Source organism: Mauremys reevesii, linkage group 5 (genome assembly GCF_016161935.1).
Source record: "Mauremys reevesii isolate NIE-2019 linkage group 5, ASM1616193v1, whole genome shotgun sequence".
NCBI classification, from domain to species: domain Eukaryota; kingdom Metazoa; phylum Chordata; order Testudines; family Geoemydidae; genus Mauremys; species Mauremys reevesii.
In genome coordinates this window covers 69,111,591-69,138,723 of record NC_052627.1, presented here as the reverse complement: position 1 = coordinate 69,138,723, position 27,133 = coordinate 69,111,591, and the positions used below count along the sequence as shown (strand labels likewise).

Here is a 27,133-nt window from a genome sequence, read left to right as displayed (position 1 = left end):
CAGGAACTGGGGCTTTATCGCCCCGTGATAAAACTGCCGAAGCCTGGTTTGTGAGATGGCAGCTGGGGCAAGGTGCCTGTTGCCTGGGGGGGCTGCTGTGAGGCTTTGGGTGGTGGTTAATTACTGGAAGATTATTCCTAGTTCAACGCAGAGACCCTGTGCGCCAGGGTCGTCTTCGGTCTGTGAGCCCCGCGCAGCAGCAGCCGGAGCGTCACCTGGGCACTCCTACTACAAGTTCCAGCATGCACTGCTCCCTAATAATGCCCGCAGCCCGAGCAGCCTGGCCGCATTGCACGCCGGGACCGGTAGTCTGGCAGGATCTGCGTAGCGCTTTATGAGCGGCGGTCCAGTCTCTGCCCGGGCGCTACAACGAAGGAAGGGCTGCGCGCGCGTTTTTCCAAGTAACAGCCCGAGCGAGGTAGGGGGAGGAACGTAGACGAGTGCTACAGAGCTCAGCGTGGTCTCCATGGTAACTGGGTACTGCTGAACCCCGAGTGTAGCTGCGCCACTGTGACAAGTGCCTACAATAGCGCGAGGCCAATGGCGCTTGCAGCGGAAGGGGAGGGGGGAGCACGAAGCTCCAGCGCTTGCTCCGCCGCAGGGAGCCGGCTGCCGCTCTGAAGCCTGTCCCCGAGGCGGGTTCGCCAACTGCTGCTCTCCCCTGGGGGAGGCCGGCGGGAGCGAGGCTGGGTGGTGAACGCCCGGGGGCGCTGCCTGCCAGGCTGGCCGCTCGCGTGAAGTTCCCGCGGGCGGAGGGGGTCCGCGAGAGGCTGCGCTACAGTCACCTGGAGCCGAGGCTGAAAGCGACTCCCGGGAGCTGTCCGAGCTCCGCTGGGTGTTCGCGGGCCGAGCCCCCGTAATGTTCTCCTCACGCTGCCCTTGCAGGGCGGGTGTGCGCACGGAGGAGCCCTGCAAGCCTGTGGGCCGCCTTGCAGGAAGAGTTAACAGTCCCGTTTGTGCCCAAGGTGTGACACTTAGGAGAACAAGTCACCCCGCGCGGGCGTGGGAGAACAGTGATGCGGAAACATCACTGGAAGGGGAAGGCGTGGCTGAGACATTGTGTCCTGGGAGCGAAACGGTGTATAGCAGCTGCTGCATCCAGCCTAGGTGGCTGAGCAGATATTAGTGCTGGTCAAACTTTGACCAGAAGCCAAAATGGGCCCAGTGGTAGAAAAGGTGCAAAAGACTGCCCCTTCACTAGTCTCAGTACCACTCACTACAGGGATAGATTTTTTTTTTCTCCCTAGGATCCAGTCCAACAGGCCTTTTTTCATGTAAGTAGTTCCAGAATGGCCTAGAATTGGTAAAGCATTTTGAAATCCTTTGGTAAAAGGTGCTATGATACAACACCTATGTCTGGAAAGATGGGGGTTCTGTAGTGTCTCAAAGGTGAGAATACACCTCTACCCCGATATAACGCGGTCCTCGGGAGACAAAAAATCTCACTGCATTATAGGTGAGACCATGTTTGATATAACTTGGTTTGCCCCCCCTGTTCCTTGTTCCCTGACCGCCCCCTCCAGAGACCCCTGTCCCTAATCACCCCCAGGACCCCACCCCCTACCCAATCCCCCTGACTGCTCTCACCCCTATCTACCTCTCCCCCCGCCCCCAACAGGCACTCACTGGCAGCGGTGGGAAGCGGAGCAGCCCAGCCCCAGTTTGCTCCATTCCGTCAGCTCCCAGCTGTGGTGCTCTGCTTCCAGCCACCGGTGACTGCGGGGAGGTTGGGGAAAGGATGCCCCCCCCCGCACTCACCGGCGGCGGGAAACGGAGTGATGTAGCTCCAGCCTGCTCCGCTTTCCTTGCCCTGGCCCCAGTCATGTAGCTGCGGGGCGTCTGGGGAAAGGTCCTGCACTCACTTGCAGTGGGAAGTGGAGCACCATGGCTGGGAGCTGGCAGAGTGGAGCTGGCTAGGGCTGGGCTGCTCCGCTTCCACTGCTGCTGGTGAGTGTGGGGGGGATCCCTTCCCCCAAGCCCCCTCCCCTGAGCAACACGGCTGTGGCGAGGGAAGCAGAGCGGGCTGCTCCTGGTCCCTTGCTAATTCCCTGGGCCACTCTGGGACTGTGGGGTCCCCAAAAATGCCCTCCCACAGCTCCTGCCCCCCAGGCCCTGGCAGGGGGAGCCCCTGACTGCGCCCAAGACCCTCTGCTGCTTACTGAACCCCTCGGCCCTGGCCTGGCCCAGCACCCTTAACACGCTGCTCAGAGCAGCATGTCAGAGGTTTACTGCGTTGTATGCGAACCCACGTTCTGTCGGGTCACGTTATATTGGGGTAGAGGTGTACCAATCTTGACCTTGTGGTAAAAGACAAATTGCAGTGATTCAGTAAGGGGGAATGACCCTATAAAATCTTATTGATTCTCTTCTGGGCTACTCTATGAAACTGCCAGTTGTGATGGTCGTTTGTGGACTGATGATTTATTTTTCTTAAAGGATATTGTCATATTTAGAAATCTCCCAACAGATTGTATAAAACTGCTAAGTGGAGTCTGTGTAGTTCCAGAATATTTTTCATGTTAAAAACCTATGTTCATAATTTCCCTTGACGTAACATGGCAGTTAACTGAAAAGATAACTTTGGCATTCTTTCCGTAACCAACAGGAAAGAAACTAGGCCTCTTTTCTACCTTCACGTCTCCCACAGGAAGCAACATTATAATGGCAAAGTGGCAAATTCTAGCACCCTAATTCTGTCTTTACTAAAGCACAAGGTTTTGGCCTGAAGTTAGGTACATACCTGCTCAAGCATCATTTCAACTGATTAAACAAGCTTTTTATTTAAAAGCAGAAGCAATCAACAAAATACTGTTCGGTTAGTGGCAATGTAAACACCGTAAGTTTTACTAATAAAAATAGGGTATGTTATGGTGTCATAGAGATGGTTGGGATGAGTTTTGAGGCCAAGGTCAAAAGACTGAGTGGCTTTAATATCAGAAGTGCTAATACAGTAATCACATTTCATTCTTGAGTTGGCTTTGAAAAGACTGAATTATAAGCACTGACTTGAGCAGGTATATAATTATAAAGATAATTATATTGCTTGCAAACTTTATCACACTCTTAAAATAGTTAATTTATAGTTCATGATTATCTGACTGCAAAATTGAAGAGTATCTGTAATTCAGAAATTTTAGTACACTTTTTTCCTCAACTGAAGATATTCCGCCTTAACACCTAGCTAATAGTGGTTAGTTCAGCTGTTTGATAAAGTTTAAATAAACTAGGTATGAATACAGTAACACTGAAACAATCTGATATGACAGAGTGCTATATTCTCATTGACTTCAGTGGGAATGGAAGATAATTGGCATCATAAAGGATCAGGTCCTAAAATACATGGTGCCGGTCATGTTGATTGTAGACTTATTTGCTGTTTGTGAATTATTCTTTGGAGATGGCCAAAGTTTGTGCTATTTTTGGAGGATCCAGAGGAATTGGAAAAGCTGTTGCACAACTACTGGCATGGAAAGGATACCGCTTGGCTATTATTGCTAGAAATCTGGAAGTAGCTCAAACTACTGTGAATCACCTTGGGGGTATGTATATTGCTTTGTTACTGTTTGTTCATGCACTGTCCACTGTTTAGGTAACTGGTAAGAGTAATACATTAATATATCTAAACTGAGCATATTCACAAATGCAGGTGAAAGTAAAAGGCGGGAGCATCTATTTGAGAATTAAGCTACATGTAGAAAAGCAGATAGTAAATCCTCCATCTGAAATAGTGTGAATAATGGCCTGGGTTTGTTCTCATGATTGTCAATAGAAAAGTTCTCATTAACTTCACTGGGAACAAGATGGTCTATTTTGTTTTTAAATTTGTGTAGTTTCAAAATGAATGTTCAGTGAATTTTGTGTATTATAAAGTGCATTTAAACTATTTTTTAGCATAGTTGTGTACATTACTGTTTTGAAACATAAGCCATGAAATCTAGGGCCTGACACTGGCAGGGTTTGTGTTATATTCCAATACCATTTTTTTAGTTAGGAAAAGTGTGTAAATTCCAAACAGCATTTAAGAACCATCTATTCTTTTGGGAATTTTAGAGTTATAATATTTTATAACAATAATATTTTGCATTTAAGAGCAGTTCACGCAGCAGTTTACTTTTTTCCCCAAAATATATAATCTTCATAACACACCTACGAGGAAGGTAAATAAGTATTTGTTACAGACACCCTTTTACACATAGGGTAACCTGAGATTAAGGCAGTGGTCCATGGTCATGTGAGTTGGTGACAGAAATGGTATTAAAATTTGGCAATTCTTGGCTTCCAGCCAGCCCAGACCTCAAACCGTTCTAGACCACATTGATTCCAAACTTGAAAAGGGCTAAAAAATACAAAACACAAGAAAGTGTTGTAACTAATCAGCGGACTTCTTGAAACATGTCCTCATTTAATTCTCCTTTGAGGTGGAGCAGACTTCTTAAGTTAGAACTAGTTCAACATCTGATTTTTACTATTATTTTGCTATTTATATTTACTATTACCCTAATGCAACTTCATTTCAATACAGCAGGTCATATGGCACTTAGCTGTGATGTAGCCATGGAACAAGATGTCCAAAATACACTTCAGGAGGTGGAGAAGAATTTAGGTCATGTTAATTACTTGGTTAATGCTGCTGGAGTCAACAGGTTAGTTTGATGTTGAAAGTAAGAGTAGGCCATGCATTCTTGTTGAAAGGTACTAAATATACTGAGAGAATAACTGCAAAATTAAACACATTGTTAATGGCTCTAAAAATGAATTGAAGTGTATCTGAAGACTATGTATTGTGGTCAGTGTTATTGTAGCCAGAACAACAGATGCAAAACCTGTAGACATAATTACTGCTATGATGATCAACATCCTCCGCAACACATTTTTCAAGATCCATGGATCTTGTACGTGCACTAAATATCACAACAACAACTGTGGGCGTGAAACAAGATAATCACTATGCTCTCAAATGAACACTTACAAAAATAAGACAAAAACACCATATCACCTGTGGGTGAACAATTTTCACAAGGTGATTACTCTAGGTATGACCTCTCAGTTCTCATTCTCAAAGGAAACCTGCACAACACTTTCAAAAGATCAGCCTGGGAGCATAAATTCATAACTTTGCTAGACACCAAAAAACATGGACTGAATAAAGACACTGGATTTATGGCTTATTACAACAATCTGTAACCCTTCCCTCCCGCACATGACTTGAGAGGGACCAGCAGTGCAAGAAGGCCAGTAAGCCATACTAGCAAGCCATTTATAGCCGGTACGGTGTACCAGAAAGACACGGCAACAGCATTGCCAGAGGAGAGGGCTGGGGGACCGAGGCTGGGGGTTCTGCTCGCCTCCCTGCTGGGAGGGGCAGCAGGGAAAGGAGCAGAATGCTGGCAGTTCCACCTGTGACTATACTGCCCCCAGCCCTATCTCTGGAGTGCTGCTGCTGTAGTATGAGGAAGGATGGAGATGCAGCTCCGGGGCTGGGAGTTCTGCTCCTTTCCCCACTGGGAGGGGCAGCAGCGGAGAAAGGAGCAGAACACTGGTAGCTCCTCCAGCCACTGTACCGCCTCCCCCTCCCAGCCGTGTCTCCGGCACAGCAGGAGGAGGACAGAACCCTGTAACACCCCCCCACCGCCCCAAATAACATGGGATGGATGTGGGGAGGGTACGGGGAGAGCATGGGAGCCCTGGGCTGGAGGCGGGGCGGTGAGGAGTCACATGGGGAGGTCACGTGCCCCCCCCTTAGTTGGTGCCCCTCTTCCCCATGACCCCCCCCCCCCCCGCACTGGTAAGACATGGATTTTACTGGCACCACTGAGAGGTGCTAAGGGGCTGTTTCTCCTTTAGTAGTCCCTTGAAATATGTGGTGTTTAGCATATGTAGTTAATATGTTCCACCTTGTGTTTTAGCTGTGATGCTAAGGATATGTCTACACTGCAATTAAATACCTGCAGGTGGCCTGTGGGTCTGTAAAAAATAAAATACACATTAGGGCTTAGTGTGGAGCCTGAGCTTTAGGACCCTCCCTAGGGTCCCAGAGCTCAGGCTACAGCTATACCACAATTTTATGACCTCGCGAGCCTGAGTCAGCTGACATGGGTCAGCCGTGGGTGTCTAATTGTAGTGAGGACATACCCTCCAAGTCCATTTCCTAGACCTGAAGAATAGCTCTGTGTAAGTTTGAAAGCTTATCTTTCTCTTCAACGGAAGTTGGTCCAATAAAACATATTCCTTTACTCTCCTTGTCTTTCTGTTGTATTCAAAGATATTATTTTCAATGGAAGTGAAACTCCAGTAATATATAATTTCCGGTCTCTTCATGGTCAAAAATAAATTGATCCATTCGAAATTTAGTGTTTGACAGTTCTCTGAGCTAGTATATGACAAGCGGTCAAATGTACTATCAGCAAAATGGCTGATGCGGGCTTTGTCTTATTACTGTGCATAATTTTTTCAGTGTTATCGAGAACAGTGCTAGTATAGTATATGTAGGGTCAAATTCTTCCATGGTGGAACTTCATTCTGGTCAATGGAATTTGACCAGAGATGACTTGAACCAATTTTTCAGGTGTGGTGTGTCTTTTTTTTGGCAGGGATGGCTTGTTGCTGAGAACCACATCTGAAGATATGGTATCCCAAATTAACACTAACCTTCTGGGAACAATGTTGACATGCAAAGCTGCTGTAAGACACATGCTTCAACAGCAGGGAGGTGCTATTGTTAACATAGGTGAGTCTCCACCTTACGCAAGTTGAAGGTGGTTAATTTTATTTCAATGACTTTCTTAGACACAGTCTTAGAAATTTCATGTTAAAAGGCATACTTCTAAAAACATGTAGTAAGAATCCAAAATTGAAACACAATTGTAGGAAATGTATAATGTCCTGAAATTAATATTTTATCAATGGGTCCAGTAACTTGTAGAGAGGCATAATCAAATAATAAAAAAAATTCTCCACATGTCATTTTGAAAATATTCTACATTTATTGTTATGCTCCAAGCCTGGAATGCACTTCAAATGATTAGACCTCTGTGCCCATTTGAAGCTAATTGTAAGAAGAAAACCAAAGATGCCTACAACTGAAAAATAAGATATTTTCCCCAGTGTATTTACCTGTCACTATTCATAGCATTTGGTGTAAAGTTAGCTTGGTGGTTTTGTCTGGAGAGTCTGATAGATTTCTCTGTTTATGAAAGCCAGTAATATGTTAAAGAATTAGGAAAATGTGTGTGTGGTGTTTTTTTGTGTTTTGTTTTTTTTAACCATAACGTTCGGGAAGAGGATTCAAAGGCAGGTGTAATGTTTTATATTTTTAATTAAAAAAAAAAAAGACTAGGTTGTAGATTTACAGTGCCCCTTTAAAGCAATCCAGAAGTAACACACACTATGAAAGGCTGAAGGCGTATTATATGTTTTTTCAATTATGATGAGTTTTGTGTGTGGTTAATTTTTATTCCTAGTCCTGCAAACCCTTATACATTCAAGTAATGTTATGCACGTGTGTTTTCTCATTTAAACTCATTGAGTCACTGTTTTCATAGCCTTTCTTTTGTGAACACATTGTTCCTTTTTAAACTTTTTCAGCAACCTCTGAATGTAAACACAGCTCATGTCAGTGATAAATCAAGTCCTTATAAAACCTTTAGTCTGCATTTCATCATGCTTTTATAATCTTCCTGTAACTTTTGCCAGTTATTGCAAGTGTTATTCTTAATTAAAATCAAAATAAAGAAAGGCATGGCTTTTTTTCCTCTCTAGGAGGGTTTTATTCAGGGAGCTTTGCCACAGACTTACCAGTACTATAATTTTCTGTTGCATATTTGTATGAACTGCACATAGGTAGCTGAGAGATTTGCTGTCAGTGATAAGATTGCTTCCTGAATATTAATTTATTTTCATTACTTGAGTTGTAATCTTAACTGTCTCTCCAATAGTTAGGCATGCATTCAAGGGAAGATTTTTAGTTCTGACTTGCAAATGGGGACTCAAATGCGTATCGACTCTAATTGCTGTTGTTTAAAAGGATGGTGATCAAAAGTTCTGACTTCAGTAAAGCCACAACAATCCTGTTGTAAAAGATTAAATTTAGTCTGTCATTTGGCCTCTGTTTGCTCTTCTGTTTGTTTTAGGAAGTATTGTTGGACTCAAGGGCAATTCTGGTCAGAGTGTGTACAGTGCCAGCAAAGCAGGGTTAGTTGGATTTTCACGCTCTCTTGCTAAAGAAGTAGCAAGAAAGAAAATTCGAGTCAACATGGTTGCTCCAGGTTAGTTCTTGATTAAGATACTAAATCTCTGCACATTGTTTGTGATTACTTCAGTTATAGATCAGCAAGGTTGGAACAAAGAAGTGCTTACTATTTGCTTATTGTACTTTGAAAGTAAGAAACTATTTATTTATAGAAGTACACTGATGGAAAAACACCAAGTAGCAGGTTTTAGGCTAGTTTCCAAACAGAATGGTAATCTATTATTGTAAAAGTTTTCTTAAAAAAGTTTGTCTATCTTATTACTCAGCCCATTTTTACATATGAATGTGCTTAAAGGAATAAATGTGTTCCTTCTTGAATATCTAATTTAATTTGGTTTGCTTAGCTTTTGCTTCTGTGAACTAACCTTGTGTAGAAAAGGAAATTTTAAGAAATGCTGCGTGAGGAGGAATTTCTTTTTTTTTTTTAATAGGAGATTCCTTTCTATATCTGCATTGTCCTTAACGTTTCAGACTCTTAGTAGACAAAAGAAAATGGATGAGAGGGGGCATATTGTACTATACCTCTACCCTGATATAACGCTGTTCTCGGGAGCCAAAAAATCTTACCACGTTATAGGTGAAACCGCGTTATATCGAACTTGCTTTGATCCACCAGAATGTGCAGTCCCGCCACGTCCCCCCTCTTCCCCAGCACTGCTTTACCACGTTATATCTGAATTTGTGTTATATCAGGTTGCGTTATGTCAGGGTAGAGGTGTATTTCCTGATGGGACTGATCTTTCAATTTTTTAAAGGGCTATATAATTGTATGGAGTAGAAAGGGGTAATTTTAAATTGTTGGATGCCAAGTAATTGTATTATAAATTACTAAAAATGTTTAGAGAAACTAGAAATAGTAAGCTAGTTCTTACTAATTGTTTCTCTTATTGCCAACTACAAGGTCAGATTCTTTACATACCTTTTGGGTACACCATAATTGAGATCAGGCAAAATAACCAAGCTATTGATCTTGGCTATTTTGTTAAAGAAAGGAAAAGAAAACATTAAACAAAGCAACACAAGTGACAGAACTCAACTAATAAACGGGTTACAGAACAGACTGTAATGGAAGTATGCCTCTCTCTGGAGAGCTTTTAGCAGAGATTACATCGCTGAGTGTGGACTTGCCTTAGGTGTGACACGTTTTTCTCTTTATAAACTGAAACTAAGGCCCTAGTTCCCAAAATTATTATGAAACCAGACTTCGTCTATCCGTAGAGAACAAAGAATGTTTGTATTCTTTACAAAATAATTTCAAGAGCAGGTGGATCCTCTTTGGGGGTGGGTGGGTGTTTTATATATCTGTGTATAAAAAAGACACCCCACCCACCCACCATTGATAACTGAAACATGCTATAATTGGGCAGAATAAGCAATTTTAACTAAATTCCATGAGATCCAAGAAAATATTTAAATCACTTACTTAGAAGAAACCATTTAAGGAGCTGTCTTGAGACTGGCCAGTTAAGAATCTTGTATCCAATTAAATCCCACTGTTTATTTTCTGATGTTTAGCCCCATTTCTTCTCCAAGAATACACAGTTTAACCTTTTGGTGAATAACAAGAGAAACTATTAATATTTTAAGTTATTGCGTTTCACGATTCCAATAAAATAAAATTAGTTTTAAATCTAATCCTTTAGCAGTGTCTTAGTTAACTTTATGTCACCATAGTTGAAATCTTGAGGAGGTTTCCTTGGGTTGGGTTTCTTTGAGTCTTCTGTGTTTCTTAGCTGCTGTGGCAGCTTGCTTGTAGAAGTGGACTGGATGAGTTGTGTAGTCCTTACTGTTTTTAATCAGGGAAGAGAGGATGTGTGTGAGGGGTTCTCATTTCAGAGGGGTGTTTTTTTTTTTATATCTTTCTATTGCCATGAAATTATAGGACAGTAAGCCTCTTTCCGACATGTTTAGATTCAAAGTTTGTTGCTGTCTCTTTCATTGGCACCCTGCTTTCAGGGTTAGATTAGGTGATACCTTTAGCTCCTGAATATGTAGTCTGCTTAATGAATATGCAACATTCCTCTAAGTGCCTTTCTTCTTCTTGGATGGCAAAAGCATCAGATAACTTTAAAAGTTAAAATTAACTTTTTTTTTCTTTTAGTCAGTCCATGTTCTGAAATTTTCAATTTTATTAGTTTGACAAGAAATGAAATGTTTTTCAAAAAGCCCAACCATTCCTGTCAGGGTGGATTTGATTTAAATCCCTAGTCGGGAAGACTCGATTTAATCATGGATTTCTACATAAAAGTGCATTCTTGTTGGTTGTTATAACCTTAATACATATTCTTCACAACTCAGAGATAGATGTAGATTTCATTTTAGAAGATAGACACTATACATTTTTAAATTTATTTTGAAACTTTTCAGATTAGTTTTACAGCTATATCAGAAAATGAATGATTGGTTATTTCATTTACTAAAGGTAATTGAAGCTGATAGTTCACCACGGAATGATTTCATAAATATCTCCAATTCAACAGGTTAATCATTAATATTTGGAGGATTTTCTTGCCATGCTGTATTAGGAGGAGAACATCAACAGACAGACATTTAAATTTGTTTTATTTAACTAAAACAACAACGTTCTGTATTCTAGATTTTTTTTTCTTCAACAGCAAACATATTTTAACAAAACAAGCATTTGAATTTAGTCAAACATTCACGTTTTTAAAAATTGGGTTTTGTATTTGTTAAAATTGTTTTTAACTAAAATAGTTGAATTACTGTATATACTCGTTTATAAGCCAAATTTTTTTAGTAAAAAAGGGACGCACCAGAGAAGGGGGTCGGCTTATGAACAGGTATAGAGAGGTGGGACACAGCCCCTTCCCCCAACAGAGGGAGCAAGGAGAGGCAGCACAGCCAGCAGAGACAGAAGGGAAGAGGTGGGGCCAGAGTCTCTCCGCTTCTGGCCGCGTTGCTCTACCCTACCCCAGCCTCCGAAGCAGCTGTAGCTCTGGGGCTGGCAGGCTGCAGCCATGCCGCTAGGCCCTGCCGCGCCCCCCCCAGAGCACGCTGTGGCCATGCTTCCCAGCCCAGCCTGCTGGAACATGCTGTGGCTGCGCCGGCCAGTCAGGCTCACCGGAGCAGGCTGTGGCCACTCTGCTCAGCCTGCTGGAGCAGCTCCAGCCAGGTCAGAGACATCCTCCCCAGATAAGGTGGGCAGGGATGGGATGGGGAGAGTGTGGGGGTCCCAGGCTAGGGGTGGGTTCATGTGGGTAGTGGTCACAAGGGTTACTCCCCAGACTCCCAGCTTCTTCCCTCCTCCCCCCATATATATATATATATATAATATAAAATTTTCCCCACCAGTTGCTGTCCCGGCCTGTCCACGCCGGGACTCTTCGTTTACTTAGGTTTACCTCCGTGCCTGTGGATGCTTGAGATAAACAAACCATCTCGGCCCACCAGCGGCTTCTCCTGATGGCCTGGGAGCCAAAGTTTGCTGACCCCTGAATTATAGGGTCGGCTTATGAACGGGTTATAAACATTTTCCATTTTTACTTATCCATCTTTTGGGGTGGGGGATCGGCTTATAAATGAACTGGCTTATGATCGACTATATATGGTAAATATTTAAAACAAACAAACAAACAAAACCAAATCAACTGTCAGGTCCACATGAGAAACTTAAAATATTGGCTTCTGCAGCTAACTCAGTTGTCTTCACCTTCATTTTCCTGTTTGTTCATAATCTGGAAAAGAAAAACAAGCTTTCCTGCTTTTTTCAGGTCCCAAACGATTTCTTAATTTGGAATGAATTAGTCCAAAGGAAGAAAATACTTTCTACTCCAGCAGAAGCAGCTACTGCTGTTAAAAGTGAGATTATCACTTCAACTGTCTCGGAAGTCCCTTAAGCACTTGGATTCAACTAGTTCACTGGTGTGACTTTCTTTAAAACATCAGCAAACATATATTTCTTGAATGGTTCACTCTTAGCTCTGAAGTTTATTATAGTTGGCATTATGGAGGGATGATTGCAGGATGTCCATGTCATAGCCAACAACTTCTTCGGCAGTTAAAGTTTGACCCTGGTACCGCATTTTGAGAATATTTGCAAGAAAATGAGCTAGAGATGGTGCTTATCCTATTAGTTTTTTTGTTTTTTAATGCTTGTAATTTAATTCTGTCATTGCATATTTCTCTTCACTCAGTTCCTTCCAAATTTCAACAGCGTCAGCAATAAAACATCTATTTACCTGCATTTTGTTCAAGACTACAGAAATAGGCTTCAGAGTACTCAGCATGTGTTCAACATTTCTCTTAAGCCCAATGTTGATAACTTTGGCTGTGACAGTGCCATCTGTTTTTTCACAATTTTGTTCACAAACTGTCATCAGATTAGGCCAGTTCTTGATATAGTACTCAAAACAGTCCACTACTGAGTTCCATCGCATGTCTTGTGAGAGAGCTAGCTTGGTTCCTCCCACTTTTTTCAGAGCAGCTGCTGCAAAGTAGTTGTTACGGAAGTATTTTGCAATTTCAACATTAGCCTTTGTTTCTGGAACACTGAAGTCTTTGGCTAGGAGGTGCATCAAATGAGCACTGCAACTGTATGTTGTTAGCTTGGGACTCCTAAATAATTTCTTCTTATCTTGGATACATTTGTAGCACTGTCTGTGACCAAGCTGCATACTAGACATTTGAATTTTTTCCCCACAGTTTGTTATAGCTTTTGCTGCTGCTTGTAAGTATTCTGCTGTGTGTGCATTTCCTGATGTACAGGGGTGGCTCCAGGCCCCAGCACGTCAAGCGTGTGCTTGGGGCAGCATGCTACAGGGGGCGCTCTGCTGATCGCCGGGAGGGCGGCAGGCAGGCTGCCTTCAGCGGCGTGCCTGCGGAGGGTCCGCTGTTCCTGCAGCTCCAGTGGACCTCCTGCAGGCGTGCCTGTGGAGGGTCCGCTGGTCCCGCGGCTTCGGTGGAGCCACGGGACCAGCCGACCCTCCGCAGGCACGCCTGCGGGAGGTCCACCGGAGCCGCGGGACTTGCGACCGGCAGAGCGCCCCCCGCGGCATGCCGCCGTGCTTGGGGCAGCGAAATGTCTAGAGCCGCCCCTGCTGATGTATCAATTGTTTCTCTAAGGAAGACATTCCCTTCTTCTGTTGTCACATGAGCACATACAACAGGATCGTTTTGGACATTGCTCCACTCATCAAGATTCAGGTTAACAATTTCACCCTCTAGACCTTTTGCACACTGCTCAATTTCTCTTTCATACACTTTATCCCGCAATTTGCCTGTGACATCTGCTCTGTTGGGTGGACCAGATCCTGGTCTTAATGACTGAACCATGTTAATGAAGTGTGATGTCTCAATCATGTGGAAAGGAGAGTTTGTTGCATAAACAAACTGGGCAACTTTTCATCAATTACCTCTTTTTTGTAATCTGCTGGTTCTTATCACCAACTTATCTATGGTTGTTTCTGGATGATTGAGGGTTTTTTTTCTTTTTGCTACAGGTGATATACTGTGGCTATGTGACATATATGACGTGACTGAAACATTATCATTGGTAGATAACTCTGAAACTATAGCAAAGAGTCCTGTGGCACCTTATAGACTAACAGATGTATTGGAGCATGAGTTTTCGTGGGTTAATACCCACTTTGTCGTGATGGTGCTCTTGAAGGTGGATGGTCTTCAGAATCCTGTATGTTGAGGATGGATTCTCCTAAACAAAATAAATCAATGCAGTTATTTAATTATTATTACCATACTGCTCATTTAGTATTACTCATTGCATTCACTGACACTCAGTACTACTTAAAAGGTGAAATTGTAAAAGGAAGATCTGCCTATTTCAGCTATTTATTTTTTTATCACAACTGTGTCTAAAATGATAGTACTATAGAGTAACTACTATATTATTGCTCACACATGAGAATTCAAGAATTGTCCACAAGGAAGACAGGCAGTCCTTAAGAAAGAAGTATGAAATAAAAAAGGTTAATAATCTGAAGATCCTGCATGTTCAGACATGTTCCTTTCATTATCTTCAACACAGCTTCCTCCTGAGAAGGAACATTTATCTTGATGTTGTTTCATTCGGGCACCCAGGCCTTGCATTTTTTTGTTGCACTATTTGGGTTTTGCATGCATGCCTGTCTTACCCACAGGTAGAGGAGCTTCATTAAAATATTCCCAAGCTAGGTCTCTTTTATGGCCTGCTACCATTATAGGTTTTCCCATCTAGTGAGAGAATGGTATGGTAGATCTCAAATCAATGAAGGATACACTTAGAAAGACCTCAAGACTTCTGGAATATGCTGCTCAAACAGTTTCACTTTTTTGTTTCTACTACCTGTCCCTCCTTTCTCACATTTATTTCCAGATCTACTCCGCCCCCAACAATCTTCTATTCATTGAACTTTTTGAAACTTTGTACTTTTAGAGAGAGGTAAGGGATTGATTCTGTGTACACAAATTTGCAGAGAGTTGATAGCATTGAGGTCTGTTGTTTCTCATGGTTTTTAAATAAAAAGTTTTTGCTGTTATCTCTGGAGAGACAAATCCACCGTTTGAGAACTGTAAAACTAAGCATTTCTGATGGTATCTTCTAGACTGAGCACTGTGAGTCCCATTGGGTAGATAGAAAGATTAACCTAAATAATCTATACAGAAGCCCTTGGAACCAGATAAGATTGGGTCCCTAATCCATGTACTATTGGAGCTCATTTATAAAACTTTTCTTAAACATTACATGAATATATTGTCTCATACTATAGAATTAGAATTTATAATTCCTATTCTATGATGAGATACCTTTGAGCTACAATATATCTTAATTAAAAGTACCTTTAGATAGATTTTTCCTCAAAGCATTTTATCAAAAAAAAAATTGAAATAAAATCTGATTTTTTTTTAAATAATTGATTTTTATCCACCCTAATTCCTGTTAGTGTTATAACTGTTTACAGATTTTAAGTTAAAGTTAAATAATTCTTATAGTCTAAAAGCACTTAGGTTTCCCCCCAAAATATGATCATGTCAAAAAGATGATTTTTCTTATCTTCCTAAGATGGATGAGAGAGTTTGTTGGGCAATGCTAGTAATTTAATGGAGAAAAAAGAATTATAAATATTCTATACTTAATTACTATTCTAAGAAGCCATTTACTTTAGCAAAGTCATTAGATTCCATGTTCATACACAAAACATTTTACATAGCAATGATAATAGAGCTTTGCATTTAGCTAAAGTATTTGCAAATAGGTGTTTCCTGAAAGGGATTTGCCATTTCAACATTAAGAAATAAACAAAAGGTTTAAAACATTTCCAGCTGCACATGTTTTCTCTAGAAGCTCTTCTGAATAAAATTTTTATAGTAACTATAAAATTAATTTGTTAGGATAGTTATAGACTTCTTTGTGTGGGTTTATTTAGAGGTTTTTCATGGGAGGGTGAAATAGCCCACTTTACCTCTACCTTTTATACCTTTTGATAATTACTCCTGAGGGAATTATGCACCAAAAATTAAATTACCATATGTACTCATTCATAAGCTGAATTTTGTTGATAAAGTGAATCATTAAAGACCCAGGGTCGGCTTATCAAGGGATCTACACCAAAATTTGATGATTTTAAGCTCTATTGAATTGAATATCTTAATACATTGTTGTTTTGTTTACCTGGAGCGTTCGCAGGCATGGAGCGGTTCGCTGTTCCCAGCCAATGGGATCTGTGGGAAGTGGTGACCAGCATGTCCCTCAGCCCACTCCACTTCCTGCAGCTCCCGTTGGCTGGGAACAGTGAACTGGGGCCATGGGGAACTGAGGGGCTTTGTGCCTGTGAATGCTCCACCTAAATAAAACGTCCCAGCCCCCTAGTGGCTTACCCTGGTGGGCCGGGAGACAAAGTTTGCCAACCCCTGAAATACAGGGTTGGCTTATGAAAGGGTCATAAAGTTGGGGGGGGGGGTGTTCTTTGCCATTTTTTACCTATCCATCTTGGGGGGTCAGCTTATAAATAAATGGGCTAATGAACGAGTATATACAGTATGTGCTAAATTAAAAATTCTGTACGCAATACTTTAAAATTCTGTCAAATTTGGCATTTTTTTGTCAAAATAACACAATATAATCACACCAGTTTCAATTATTTTGGTAATTTATTTCAAAATACCTGTAAACAAGTATGTCTGTAACAATACAGATGACAAAAACTATTCAGGAAACATTTTTTGACAAATAGATTCCTTACTAGGCATATTAATACATAACTTTGAGTAATAATTCATTTAAACTACAGTGCAGAACTGTATTGCTGCACTCCTCAGAAGCAGTGCAAAGGCTTGGAGGTGTGTGTGAAGGGGTCGGGTAACAGAGGAGCTGAGGTAGAGGGAAGTAATTACTGGGAAGGAGCCCGGGTGTGTACTTGGATGGTAGTTGGGTATTGTTCCATACTTTTCCCACCAGGTTTTTTTGGGGAGGGATTGTTAGGGAGTTTTCCCCACATGCAGACCCTGGCTGACCCCTAGCCTCTCCCATTCAGTCAGGCACATCTGCCCCTATCCTCATGTGTCCTTGCATCCTCTGTCCACATGTCCGTCTACCCCTAATCAGACACCCTCCTCTCCCCACCTGTCCCAGAGCTACCTTTCCCCAAGCCCTGGACCTGCTGCAGCGCCTCTCCCCAGGCCTGACCCGGCCCAGCCATGGACTTGCCGTGGTCGGGGGAGCAGCATCTCTCGCCTCTAGCCCAGCTGCTGCTTTTTGGGGAAAGAGCTGGTGGGGGAGTCCTCTCTCCCCACTGTAGCCATGGGGAGTCCCACTGTACCCCAAATCCCTCAGCACCACCCCAGCATATGCAATCCCAGCTCGAGCCTCACCCCCCCACCCCACCCAAGCTCTGAGCCCCTTCCCACACTCCAAACTCCTCAGCCCACCCTGCCACATTAATTTTGTTATGTGACACATCACCTCCATATTGGTGTACATAACAAAATTCATTCCGCACATGGGTGGGAAAAAATAGAGGGAACATTGCCCTGTGCCCCCTGCTCCCATTCCTATGTCTCTGTGCCCCCACTCAGCCACTCCCTCCGCCATCCTCATGTGTCCCTGTATCTCTTTGTACTGTGCAAGCTCATTAAATTAGTCTGCTTCCCCCTCAGTGTGGGGAAGATGTGCAACAGCCCTTGCTAACAGAGCCAAGATTCACTGACGGTTCACTTAAAAACGCACTGGTTAAGATAAAACCTTAAACAAGTTTATTAACTACAGAAAGATAGATTTTAAGTGATAGCAAACAGATCAAAGCAGGTTACCTAGGAAATCAAACAAAATCGCAATCTAAGTCTTATACAAACTAGATAAGATTTGAATCAGCAAGTCTCACCCTGACTGATGATACAAGCAGGCTTGCAGATTCTTGAGGCACAAGTTGCATCTGCTTTGCAGCTTGGGGTCTCCTCCCCCATTCCACGTCCTTTCGTCTTCAGGAGGTTCTTTCAGGTTTTGAGTTGTGGGGGAGTAAAGACAAGTCATGATGTCATTCCCCACCTTTACATAGTTTCTCTGACTGTCAGGAACCCCTTTTTTCCAAATCCGGTTCCCAGCCCATTTGTGGGAAAAATACAGGTACCAAAATTGAGTTCAGTATTATTATATGGTCTGGTTGCATGCCCTTGCATGCCTCGCATAGTCAGTGTCCCCAGGTGAGGACAAGTGTTTCCCTGGCCCATTGTCTTTGCTGATGGGCCATTCCATTTGACTAGGCCATTCATAATGTGCTGGCTTTCCTGAATGCAAACAAACCTTTGGGTGTTACCCAGGAGTAAGCACATTTGAAATACAAATACATAGTCAATATTTGTAACTCTAGGTACAAAAATGATACATGCATACAAATAGGATAATCATATTCAGCAAATTAAACCTTTCCATACACACTTCACATGCCATATTTTGCACAAGATGCATCATAATTGTCTTAACCATATAATTATACCACTATGATGAACATGGGGCAGTATGTCTCACTATACATAATGTGTTTTTGACGATCAGCTTCTGAAATCTCTCTTTATTGTGAAAAACCTGATATGGTTAAGTTATCACAGGTTTTCACTGACAGACCCCTCTAATATATGTTGATTGCTGTTGTGGGAAGGGGTGTGTGTGTGTGCATGCATACAAATACATATATATTACTCCTGGGGAAATACTGCACCACTGCGCAGGTGCAGAATTCATGCCCCCGCAAATTTCTTTGCTTCCCCACAGAAAAATGACTTTCTGATATGGAAGCTGCAAGAGCAGTCACGCATCACTCATTATCAGTGCAGGTATATCGGAGCAGCCATCCGAGAGGTAAATCAACGTGGGGCTGGGGACACCCCAGCCAATGGCTCCTACCCTGAGCCGGGATCAGCTGCTAGTCCGGCTAGGCTGGAGGCAGGAGTGGACGGGACTTATTCCCCTGCAGGGAGTGGCTGGGGCTGTGTCAGACCCACCCCAAGAAACCTCCCCTGCTTTCTGCCCCCATAGCTCCTCAGTTTCAGGGGGAGGGATCACTGTATGGGGGAGCTGCTCCCCCATCTACCCAATCCTCGTGCATCTGAATCTCCCATACCCAGACACCCCTGCCAAGCTTCACCCCGTACACCCAAAACCTTCCTAACACTCCATATCTGAACTCCACCCCACTGAACCTCAATCCCCTACACCCAGACCCCCTGCCTCCAGACCCTCGCCCCTACACCCAGACCACCCCACACTGAGCTCCCTGCACTCAAACACCCACACTGATGAGCCCCACCTCCCTGCACCACCCTGAGTCCCCACATCCATACCCTGATGCCACTGACCCCCAACTAGCTGTACTCAGACCCCTTTGCTGAGATCCAACCACCTTCACTTGGAAGCCCCCCAATGAACCTCTGTGAATCCAGATCCCCCCCCCACTGAAATCGTTCCACACAGAACCCTCTCACCCTATACCTGGATCCCCCCACACAGCCCCTTCACACTTGGATCCTGCCTGGTTGAGCCTGCCTGCCCCACACTTGATGCACCTGGCGATTTTCAGAGCTCTAGGGATTTTCTAAGGCAGATCCAGGCCTTGCGTTGGGTCAGAGTATGGTGCAGCCTCACCACTGAGTCCATGTCCCAATGGTGGGTGGTGATGGGGGGGCTGCATGGTGATCTCTCACCTTCGTGCAGCCAGTGGCATGTGCTCCCCACTGCCATGCTCGAGCCTCTGCATTTATTTATTGACAAATAAAACCTGCAAAATTTTAAAATATGGTGCACAGAATTTTTAATTTTTTGGTGCAGAATGCCCTCAGGAGTAATAGTGTATTTGTGCAAAATGTATTTGTGCTGAGATTGGACTGATTCTCGGTGAAATAACTGTTATGTTTTTTCATAAACTTACTTTATGTTGGATAAGGATAGGACTCAAGGATCTTATAGAGCCACTATATTATACCAGGATTTCTTACAGACTTCTACAGCTACTCCCATCAGTTCTGCTTACATTTTATGTCACAAACATTTTTTCTCTCTTAGGCTTTGTTCACACAGAGATGACTGCACATTTGAAAGAAGATCAGTTGAAGAAAACTATTCCTCTTGGAAGATTTGGAGAGCCTGATGAAGTTGCACAAGCTGTTGTCTTTCTTCTGGAGTCTCCGTATATTACAGGGCATATTCTAGTTGTAGATGGAGGCTTGCAGCTTGTAATTTAAATACCACAACAGTACTTATAAAATGACATGAATGGAGAGAAAAATAAACTTGGCTGATGAAGATTCTGAGGTGTGTAATCAAGATGATGCTTTCATGAGTTAGCACTTTTTAATCAAAACAGTAAGATAATCATGTATAAGTTAAATAGTAAACTCAAGTCTAGAATGTAAGGTTGTAATGTAATATGTACATTGGTCAGTTAACTAAAGCCTGCATATATGATGCCAAATGAGGAAATGCATGGTGGATGCATCATAGAACTTTTTTTCATAACCTCTATGAAGAGGTGAGGAAATGGTAATGATACTAAATCACACATTGAAATTAAGTACATTTTTTTCTGAATGCCATTCACATTTTATGATTTGGGGTAGAATGGGAGCATCACTCTGAAGGTTCCTATAGCACAACAAGACATAACATTTGTGAGCCTGTTCACTGGTCAGTCGTGGTGGTTGCTTAGTTGACCAAATATTTCAAATGTTCCTTTTCAGAAGAATTGGTATTGTGTGTAATGAAATGGTAAACTCCTCTCCAGGAGGAAAGTCCTCACCTTTTGTTTTTATTTTCCTACCAAATATTTCCTAATCAATACATTTGTTTAGTGCTATCTAATACATGCAAATGGTTTCTTTTATTTCTTGTTTGCAGCTAAGGCAGTGGAAATTTCATGCTCTCCAACATAACTGTACTGCCTTTGGGGGATTGAAATACTGTGCAGTGAAAAGTATTAGTCTTGTGTAAAACAAGTTTCTGAGTCCTGTTCTCAAATATATATTCAACTACCATTGAAATCGGTAGCAGTTGTGAGTGCATGTTGAGGTCATTGCTTGGCCCTTGGAGTGTGAGATGCCACTTCTGTACAATGATTCTATGACAGTATTAAGTATCAGAGGGGTAGCCGTGTTAGTCTGGATCTGTAAAAAGCGACAAAGAGTCCTGTGGCACCACCATCTACCTCAGCCTGGACCAATCTACACGGGAGGTCCACTTCCTAGACACCACGGTACAAATAAGTGACGGTCACGTTAACACCACCCTATACCGAAAACCCACCGACCTCTTTGCCTACCTTCGTGCCTCCAGCTTCCATCCCGGACACACCACACGGTCCATCATCTACAGCTAAGCGCTGAGGTACAACAGCATTTGCTTCAACCCCTCAGACAGAGACCAACACCTACAAGATCTTCAAGCATTCTCAAAACTACGATACACACACGAGGAAATAAGGAAACAACAGAGCCAGATGTGTACCCAGAAGCCTCCTACTGCAAGACAAACCCAAGAAAGAAACCAACAGAACTCCACTGGCCATCACCTACAGTCCTCAGCTAAAACCTCTCCAATGCATCATCAGTGATCTACAACCCATCCTGGAGAATGATCCCTTGCTTTCACAGGCCTTGGGAGGCAGGCCAGTCCTCGCCCACAGACACGTCAACCTTAAACATATTCTCACTAGCAACCACACACGGCACCATAACAACTGTTACTCAGGAACCAATCCATGCAGCAAACCTCAATGCCACCTCTGCCCACATATTTATACCAGCAACACCATCACAGGACCTAACCAGATCAGGCACAACATCACCAGTTCATTCACCTGCACATCCACAAATGTAATATATGCCATCATGTGCCAGCAATGCCCCTCTGCTATGTACATTGGCCAAACTGAACAATCCCTATGTAAAAGGATAAATGGACACAAGTCAGATATTAGGAATGGCAATATACAAAAACCTGTAGGAGAATAATTCAGCCTCCCTGGACACACAAAAGCCATCCTTCAGCAAAAAAGGTAGCCATCCTGCAGCAAAAAAACTTCAGGACCAGACTTCAAAGAGAAACTGTTGAACTTCAGTTCATTTGTAAATTTGACACCATCAGCTCAGGATTAAACAAAGACTGTGAATGGTTAGCCAACTACAAAAGCAATTTCTCCTCCCTTGGTGTTCATACCTCAACTGCTAGAAGAGGGCCTCATCCTCCCTGACTGAACTAACCTCGTTATCTCTAGACTGATTCTTGCCTGCATATTTATACCTGACTCTGGTATAAATACATTCATTTGACGAAGTGGGTATTCACCATGAAAGCTTATGCTGCAATACATCTGTTAGTCTATAAGGTGCCACAGGACTCTTTTTGTCACTTATGACAGTATTGTAAATCTGAACTGAAATTAGCAGTATAGCTGTGACCCTTTCCACATTTTCCACAGGGACTTAATTTACAAGCCAGAATTTCTGACAGAAAAGTGTATAAATGGTACTATGTCCTCTCAGTGACTGGAAAAAATAGTTTGATATTTAAAAAACAAATATTTCCAAAATATGAAGTCAAAGCATGTTGATCCATAGCTGCCTTTTTACCAGTCTGGCAGAAGAGTCAGTAAACTGGCTGTTATCTATACCTTGTCCTTAGTATCTTGCAAGAAAATTGGGTTATGTGACATGTGACTGTCAGCCCAACTCCCATTTTCTTCCAGTGGCTAAAAATAACTTGTTTTGAGTGAGCCCTAGAGCCCTAATTATTATCATTGTTTCAGGAAATTGTGGGGCCTTTTTCTAATTGGTTGGTTTTTTAGCAATAGGGTGGTATTTTGTGTTACTTTGAACAAAGTTTCAGGTTACATTTTTCCTGTTGGTGGATATAGTGGTGCTCTTACATATGTCAGAACGTCTAGTTATACATCATTTTAGGCAATGTGACTAATAATAGTTTTATTGCCTATTCCAGTCAGTTCTTAATTTCCCCTTCATTTTCCAAATTAACACTCTTGCATGTCTCAGTCCTCAAAGTTAGATTCCTTCTGCATCTCCTTACTGCATGTCCTCCAGTGACAGAGGGCCTAGTATGCTATTTATACTCTTTGGTAGGATAGGGTTGTCACTGGAGCCCTATGTAACCCATGGTTGGCTCTTGGGGGGTGTGGGCTCAACGTGAGACTCAGTGAGACAGGCTATGTTGTATAGATCCCTTTTTCCGTAACTACAAGGTCACCCTGATTCTTCTAGTCAGAATTTATCCAGTCCTTATTCTTACCTCCTTACCTGACTCATAAAAACAGGTAGCTGCAGTGCTCTGGACTTTTCCTAGCTTTTGGAAGCATAGTGCCATTCATGTTCCATCAACAAGATCTTCAGGTAGGAATCATGCACTGTACTTTTCAGACTAGCTTGTACTCTTGCCAGGAACTGCAGCAGGAGAGCAGTGGACAGGCTTGCCTCCACACTTGGGGAAAAAATACACAGGAAATGTGTTAGGCAGCTGATAGATAAATTATTCAATACAATAAACTATATTCAATGAAGGGATTTCTTTTTTGCCGCTTGAGGGCAGTATAACCAAAGGTATAATCATATCGGAAATTGAATGGTTCAGATTAAGACACTTGTATAATTCCAGGAAGGTAGAGATGACTGCTTTGATTAAAAGATTGATACCTATAATATTGCCACCAGTATTCTCAACTCCATGTAGACTGTGTTCTCTTGGGATTTATGCTGGGATTTTGAAAGAGGTTGAAGGAAGCTAGGCATCCAATTCCCATTCAAATTCAATGGGAATTCAGTACCTAAGTCCCATAGGTACCAATGTGGGATTTCTAAAGATAGGTACAGCACTCAACCGAAGGTTTAAGAATCTGAAGTGCGTTCCAAAATCTGAAAGCAAGCACCACATGCTGTCCCTCTCAGAAGTCTTAAAAGAGAAACACTCTGATGAGGAAACTACAGAACCCAAACCACCAAAAAAAGAAAATCAACCTCCTGCTGATGGCATCTGACTCAGATAATGGAAATGAACATGCGTTGGTCTGTGCTGTTGTGGATAGTTATCGAGCAGAACCCATTATCAACATGGATGCATGTCTTCTGGAATGGTGGTTGAAGCATGAAGGGACATGTGAATCTTCAGCGCATCTGGCATCTGAATATCATGTGATGTCAGCTTACAACAGTGCCATGAGAACGCCTGTTCTCACTTTCAGGTGACACTGAAAACAAGAAGTGGGTAGCATTATCTCCTGCAAATGTAAACAAACTTCTTTGCCTGAACGATTGGCTGAACAAGAAGTAGGACTGAGTGGATTTGCAGGCTCTAAAAATTTACCCTGTTTTATTTTTGAATGTCAGGTTTTTTGTACATAATTCTATATTTGTAAGTTGCATTTTCATGATAAAGAGATTGCACTACAGTACTTCTATTAGGTGAATTGAAAAATACTATTTCTTTTGTTTTTACAGTGCAAATACTTGTAATCAAAAATAAATATTAAGTGAGCACTGTACATTTTGTATTCTGTGTTGTAATTGAAATCAGAATATTTGAAAATGTAGAAAACATCCAAAAATATTTAAATAAATGTATTCTATTATTGTTTAACAGTGCAATTATTTTTTAATCGCTTGACAGCCCTAATATTTATATTAGTATTCATTGTATTTTTGTAGTCACTTGTCATTATTTGACCTCTTGATGGATTCCTTATATCTCTCGATTTTAAAAAAAGAAATCACCTCTAACTAGTGTACAGTGATAGTTAGCAGGGAACAAAGCCATACTGATTTTAGCATACACCAAATACAATGATACTGCAGTATTATGAGGGGCAAAATTACATAGAGAGATCATCAGAGTAAATCTCTCCAAGGCAGTAGTGAAAAGCCTTTTGTTGTTGCTTTCCATTTCTTGTAGATTGTGTCTGTATTGTAAAAATCTGAATTTCAGCTGTCATGGAGACCATGTCACAGCAGAGAAGCCACTTCATTGCTTTTACCACTAGTTATGGTCTCTCTAAAGCACAATTGCAGCACATTTGGTGGGTTAGCAGAGACTGCTACTTGCAGTGCAATACTGGTTCTGAGGACTTTGGTGTCCAGGCCTTTCAATGTGGTATCTGAGTGCCAAATTCACAAAATCTGTATGTTCAATCTGGATGATGACGAGGCCTGCTAACAACCTTAAGTTACAGTTCCTTTGCACTTCATATTAATGGCAGTCTGCTTTTCCTTGTCATACTCTTCGGGTGTAGGTGTTTCCACTGAAAATAATTTCCTGTAAGTCTGGGGAAAGGAAAGGAAGTTACATTTTCCTGGAATCTTTCTTTCTGTAGATCTTACTTGTAGCATGCATATGTCTCAGGCACTTGAGCTGGAAATGTCCATTAGGGCCATGTCTGCATCTTGCTAGTCTTCACCAACCACAGGCCTAGCTGGCAGAGCAGCCGTGACTGCTTCTCTGTTTGCTATTGCCACCTGTGGCAGCAAGCCAGAACTCTGCAATGTCTGTCCACTACCATGTGGCACCCTTACAATTTGTACATACTAGGTTAGCGAGTTTAGTTTAGTGACAGAATTCTAGCCTATTGGCAGCCCATTGTTTGTTTCTGTTCTTTAAAATCTCTTTTCTTCTACTTGGCATCAAAGTGCCTTCCTGTGTAATGGCTGAGACCAAATCATTCAGCTTCAAGCCATGCCCCTTGTGATGGATGTTTTCTTTTACCTGATGATGCTGTTGGTGTGCTCTCTTTAGGTGAGAGCCATATTCTGGACCATTGACCCATATGCTGGTCTTTCTCCAGCAGAACTCATTGCTCCAGTGATATCAAGCTAAAGCTCTACCTTGTCCATGAAGGTATCAGCTGAGTTGGAAAGATAATCTGACTCCAAAAAGGAGGATACTTCCCAGAGATCCCATTCCTTCAGCATCTCTTTAAGAAGGGACTCTACCTTAAAGGCTCTCACCAACAGTATTGACAGAGGGTCTGTTACCCCTTCGATCAGCTGTCCTCTGTCTTCCAAAGTGAACTCAGCATTGGTTGGGAGCCCATCACTAAAGCGTGATATTACTTCTACCATGTTGAGGCAGATCCGAACTCCTCTTCAAGCATGACTCCCAGTGCTGATCTTACCCAGAATGATAAAGAGCAAAGAAGTTAAGATTCATGGGCTTTCTGTCTTTTTTTAAACCATGAGCTTAGAGGCCTGACCCCCCTGTGCAGCCTAGTAGTGTTGATTTATTAGTCTTACCTGACTTTGAAGTCTATTCTGATGCTGAAGCCTAGCACTGGCAAAGATGCCTCATCAAAACCAACATTCCTCTGTACTGGTACGCTGGGGCAGAGTATCACCATTTATTGACAGACTCCCACAAGGAAGCGAGGGCTGACCGGAGATCCATTATTTTGGTGGGAGAACTAATAGCCAATACTTCATTCCAGGCAGTCCTGGACACCTCTGATACAGCCATCACCAGGAAGAAGACAGCTTGGCTGCAGTCCTCCGACTCCCAGAGAAATACAAACCACTGTAAAAGATCTCTTCTTTGAAGGACCAGATCTGTTTTAGCTTCTGCACAGATGAATTGTTTTGTACTCTGAAGGACTCTAGATCTACACTGAGATCCCTGGATACATATACTCTACCCCCCGCCCCCAATCAGCAATAGAGACCTACTGACTACACTTGTGAAAGTAAGTCTTGATTCACCCACTCGAGAGCTCCCTCCTTTTCTTCTACCACCCACCCTGCATCATCTTCCACGCAGTAGGTTTGCTGTCCAGGTTGAGAGCATTGTACCAATCCACCTGAGTTTCCTTCTCTTTCCCCTTCCCCCCCCCCCCCCCACTGTTTTTCCTTCCTGTCTTTACCATTTTTTTCCGGCATGGGCCAGGATTAATTTCAATCAATGGGTATTGAATCATAGAATATCAGGGTTGGAAGGGACCTCAGGAGGTCATCTAGTCCAACCCCCTGCTCAAAGCAGGACCAATTACCAACTTAATCATCCCAGCCAGGGCTTTGTCAAGCCTGACCTTAAAAACCTCTAAGGAAGGAGATTCCACCACCTCCCTAGGTAACCCGTTCCAGTGCTTCACCACTCTCTGAGTGAAAAAGTTTTTCCTAATATCCAACCTAAACCTCCCCCACTGCAACTTGAGAAGAACCCACAGAAGTTATCTCTGCTTTACAGTGGGACAGTGCAGGGTACCAACTATGGTCCTGTCTTTATAGCCACAAGAGTATTCACACAATAGCTGGCAGTAGTGGCAGCCCATCTGAAATGGCAAGGACTTGGATGACTGGCTTTTCGGAGAGAAATCCCCACAGGAAGTGTCCAGCACCCTATTTTGTTTCACTCTTTAGGACTGAGTGAATTACAAGTCATCCCTCACTCCTTCTCAG

General features: G+C 42.6%; 1 protein-coding gene across 10 annotated transcripts; it reads left to right on the top strand.

Annotated features, from left to right (window-relative positions):
- The first annotated feature begins 278 nt into the window (after positions 1–278).
- Positions 279–19,997, top strand: CBR4 (carbonyl reductase 4). Of its 10 annotated transcripts, none has more exons than XM_039541964.1 (7): positions 292–418; positions 1,248–1,274; positions 3,398–3,539; positions 4,526–4,643; positions 6,591–6,727; positions 8,130–8,264; positions 19,758–19,997. In XM_039541964.1, the coding sequence occupies exons 1-7, from the start codon at positions 335–337 to the stop codon at positions 19,934–19,936; spliced, it is 822 nt and encodes a 273-aa protein (XP_039397898.1). In that variant the 5' UTR covers positions 292–334; the 3' UTR covers positions 19,937–19,997. The 10 variants fall into 10 exon arrangements, with proteins under 10 accessions (XP_039397899.1, XP_039397898.1, XP_039397907.1 ...); XM_039541963.1 differs by having other exon boundaries at positions 298–418; positions 4,523–4,643; XM_039541971.1 differs by lacking the exon at positions 292–418 and adding an exon at positions 542–639 and having other exon boundaries at positions 4,523–4,643.
- Positions 19,998–27,133: the final 7,136 nt, after the last annotated feature.

What these genes read in the sequence shown, in the direction of transcription:
- CBR4 (XM_039541963.1), top strand. Translation starts at nt 335, where the DNA reads ATGAGCGGCGGTCCAGTCTCTGCCCGGGCGCTACAACGAAGGAAGGGC. An exon ending in TACTGTGAATCACCTTGGGG is followed by an intron (nt 3,540 to 4,522) that starts GTATGTATATTG and finishes ATTTCAATACAG; the next exon opens with CAGGTCATATGGCACTTAGC. An exon ending in AATGCTGCTGGAGTCAACAG is followed by an intron (nt 4,644 to 6,590) that starts GTTAGTTTGATG and finishes TTTTTTTGGCAG; the next exon opens with GGATGGCTTGTTGCTGAGAA.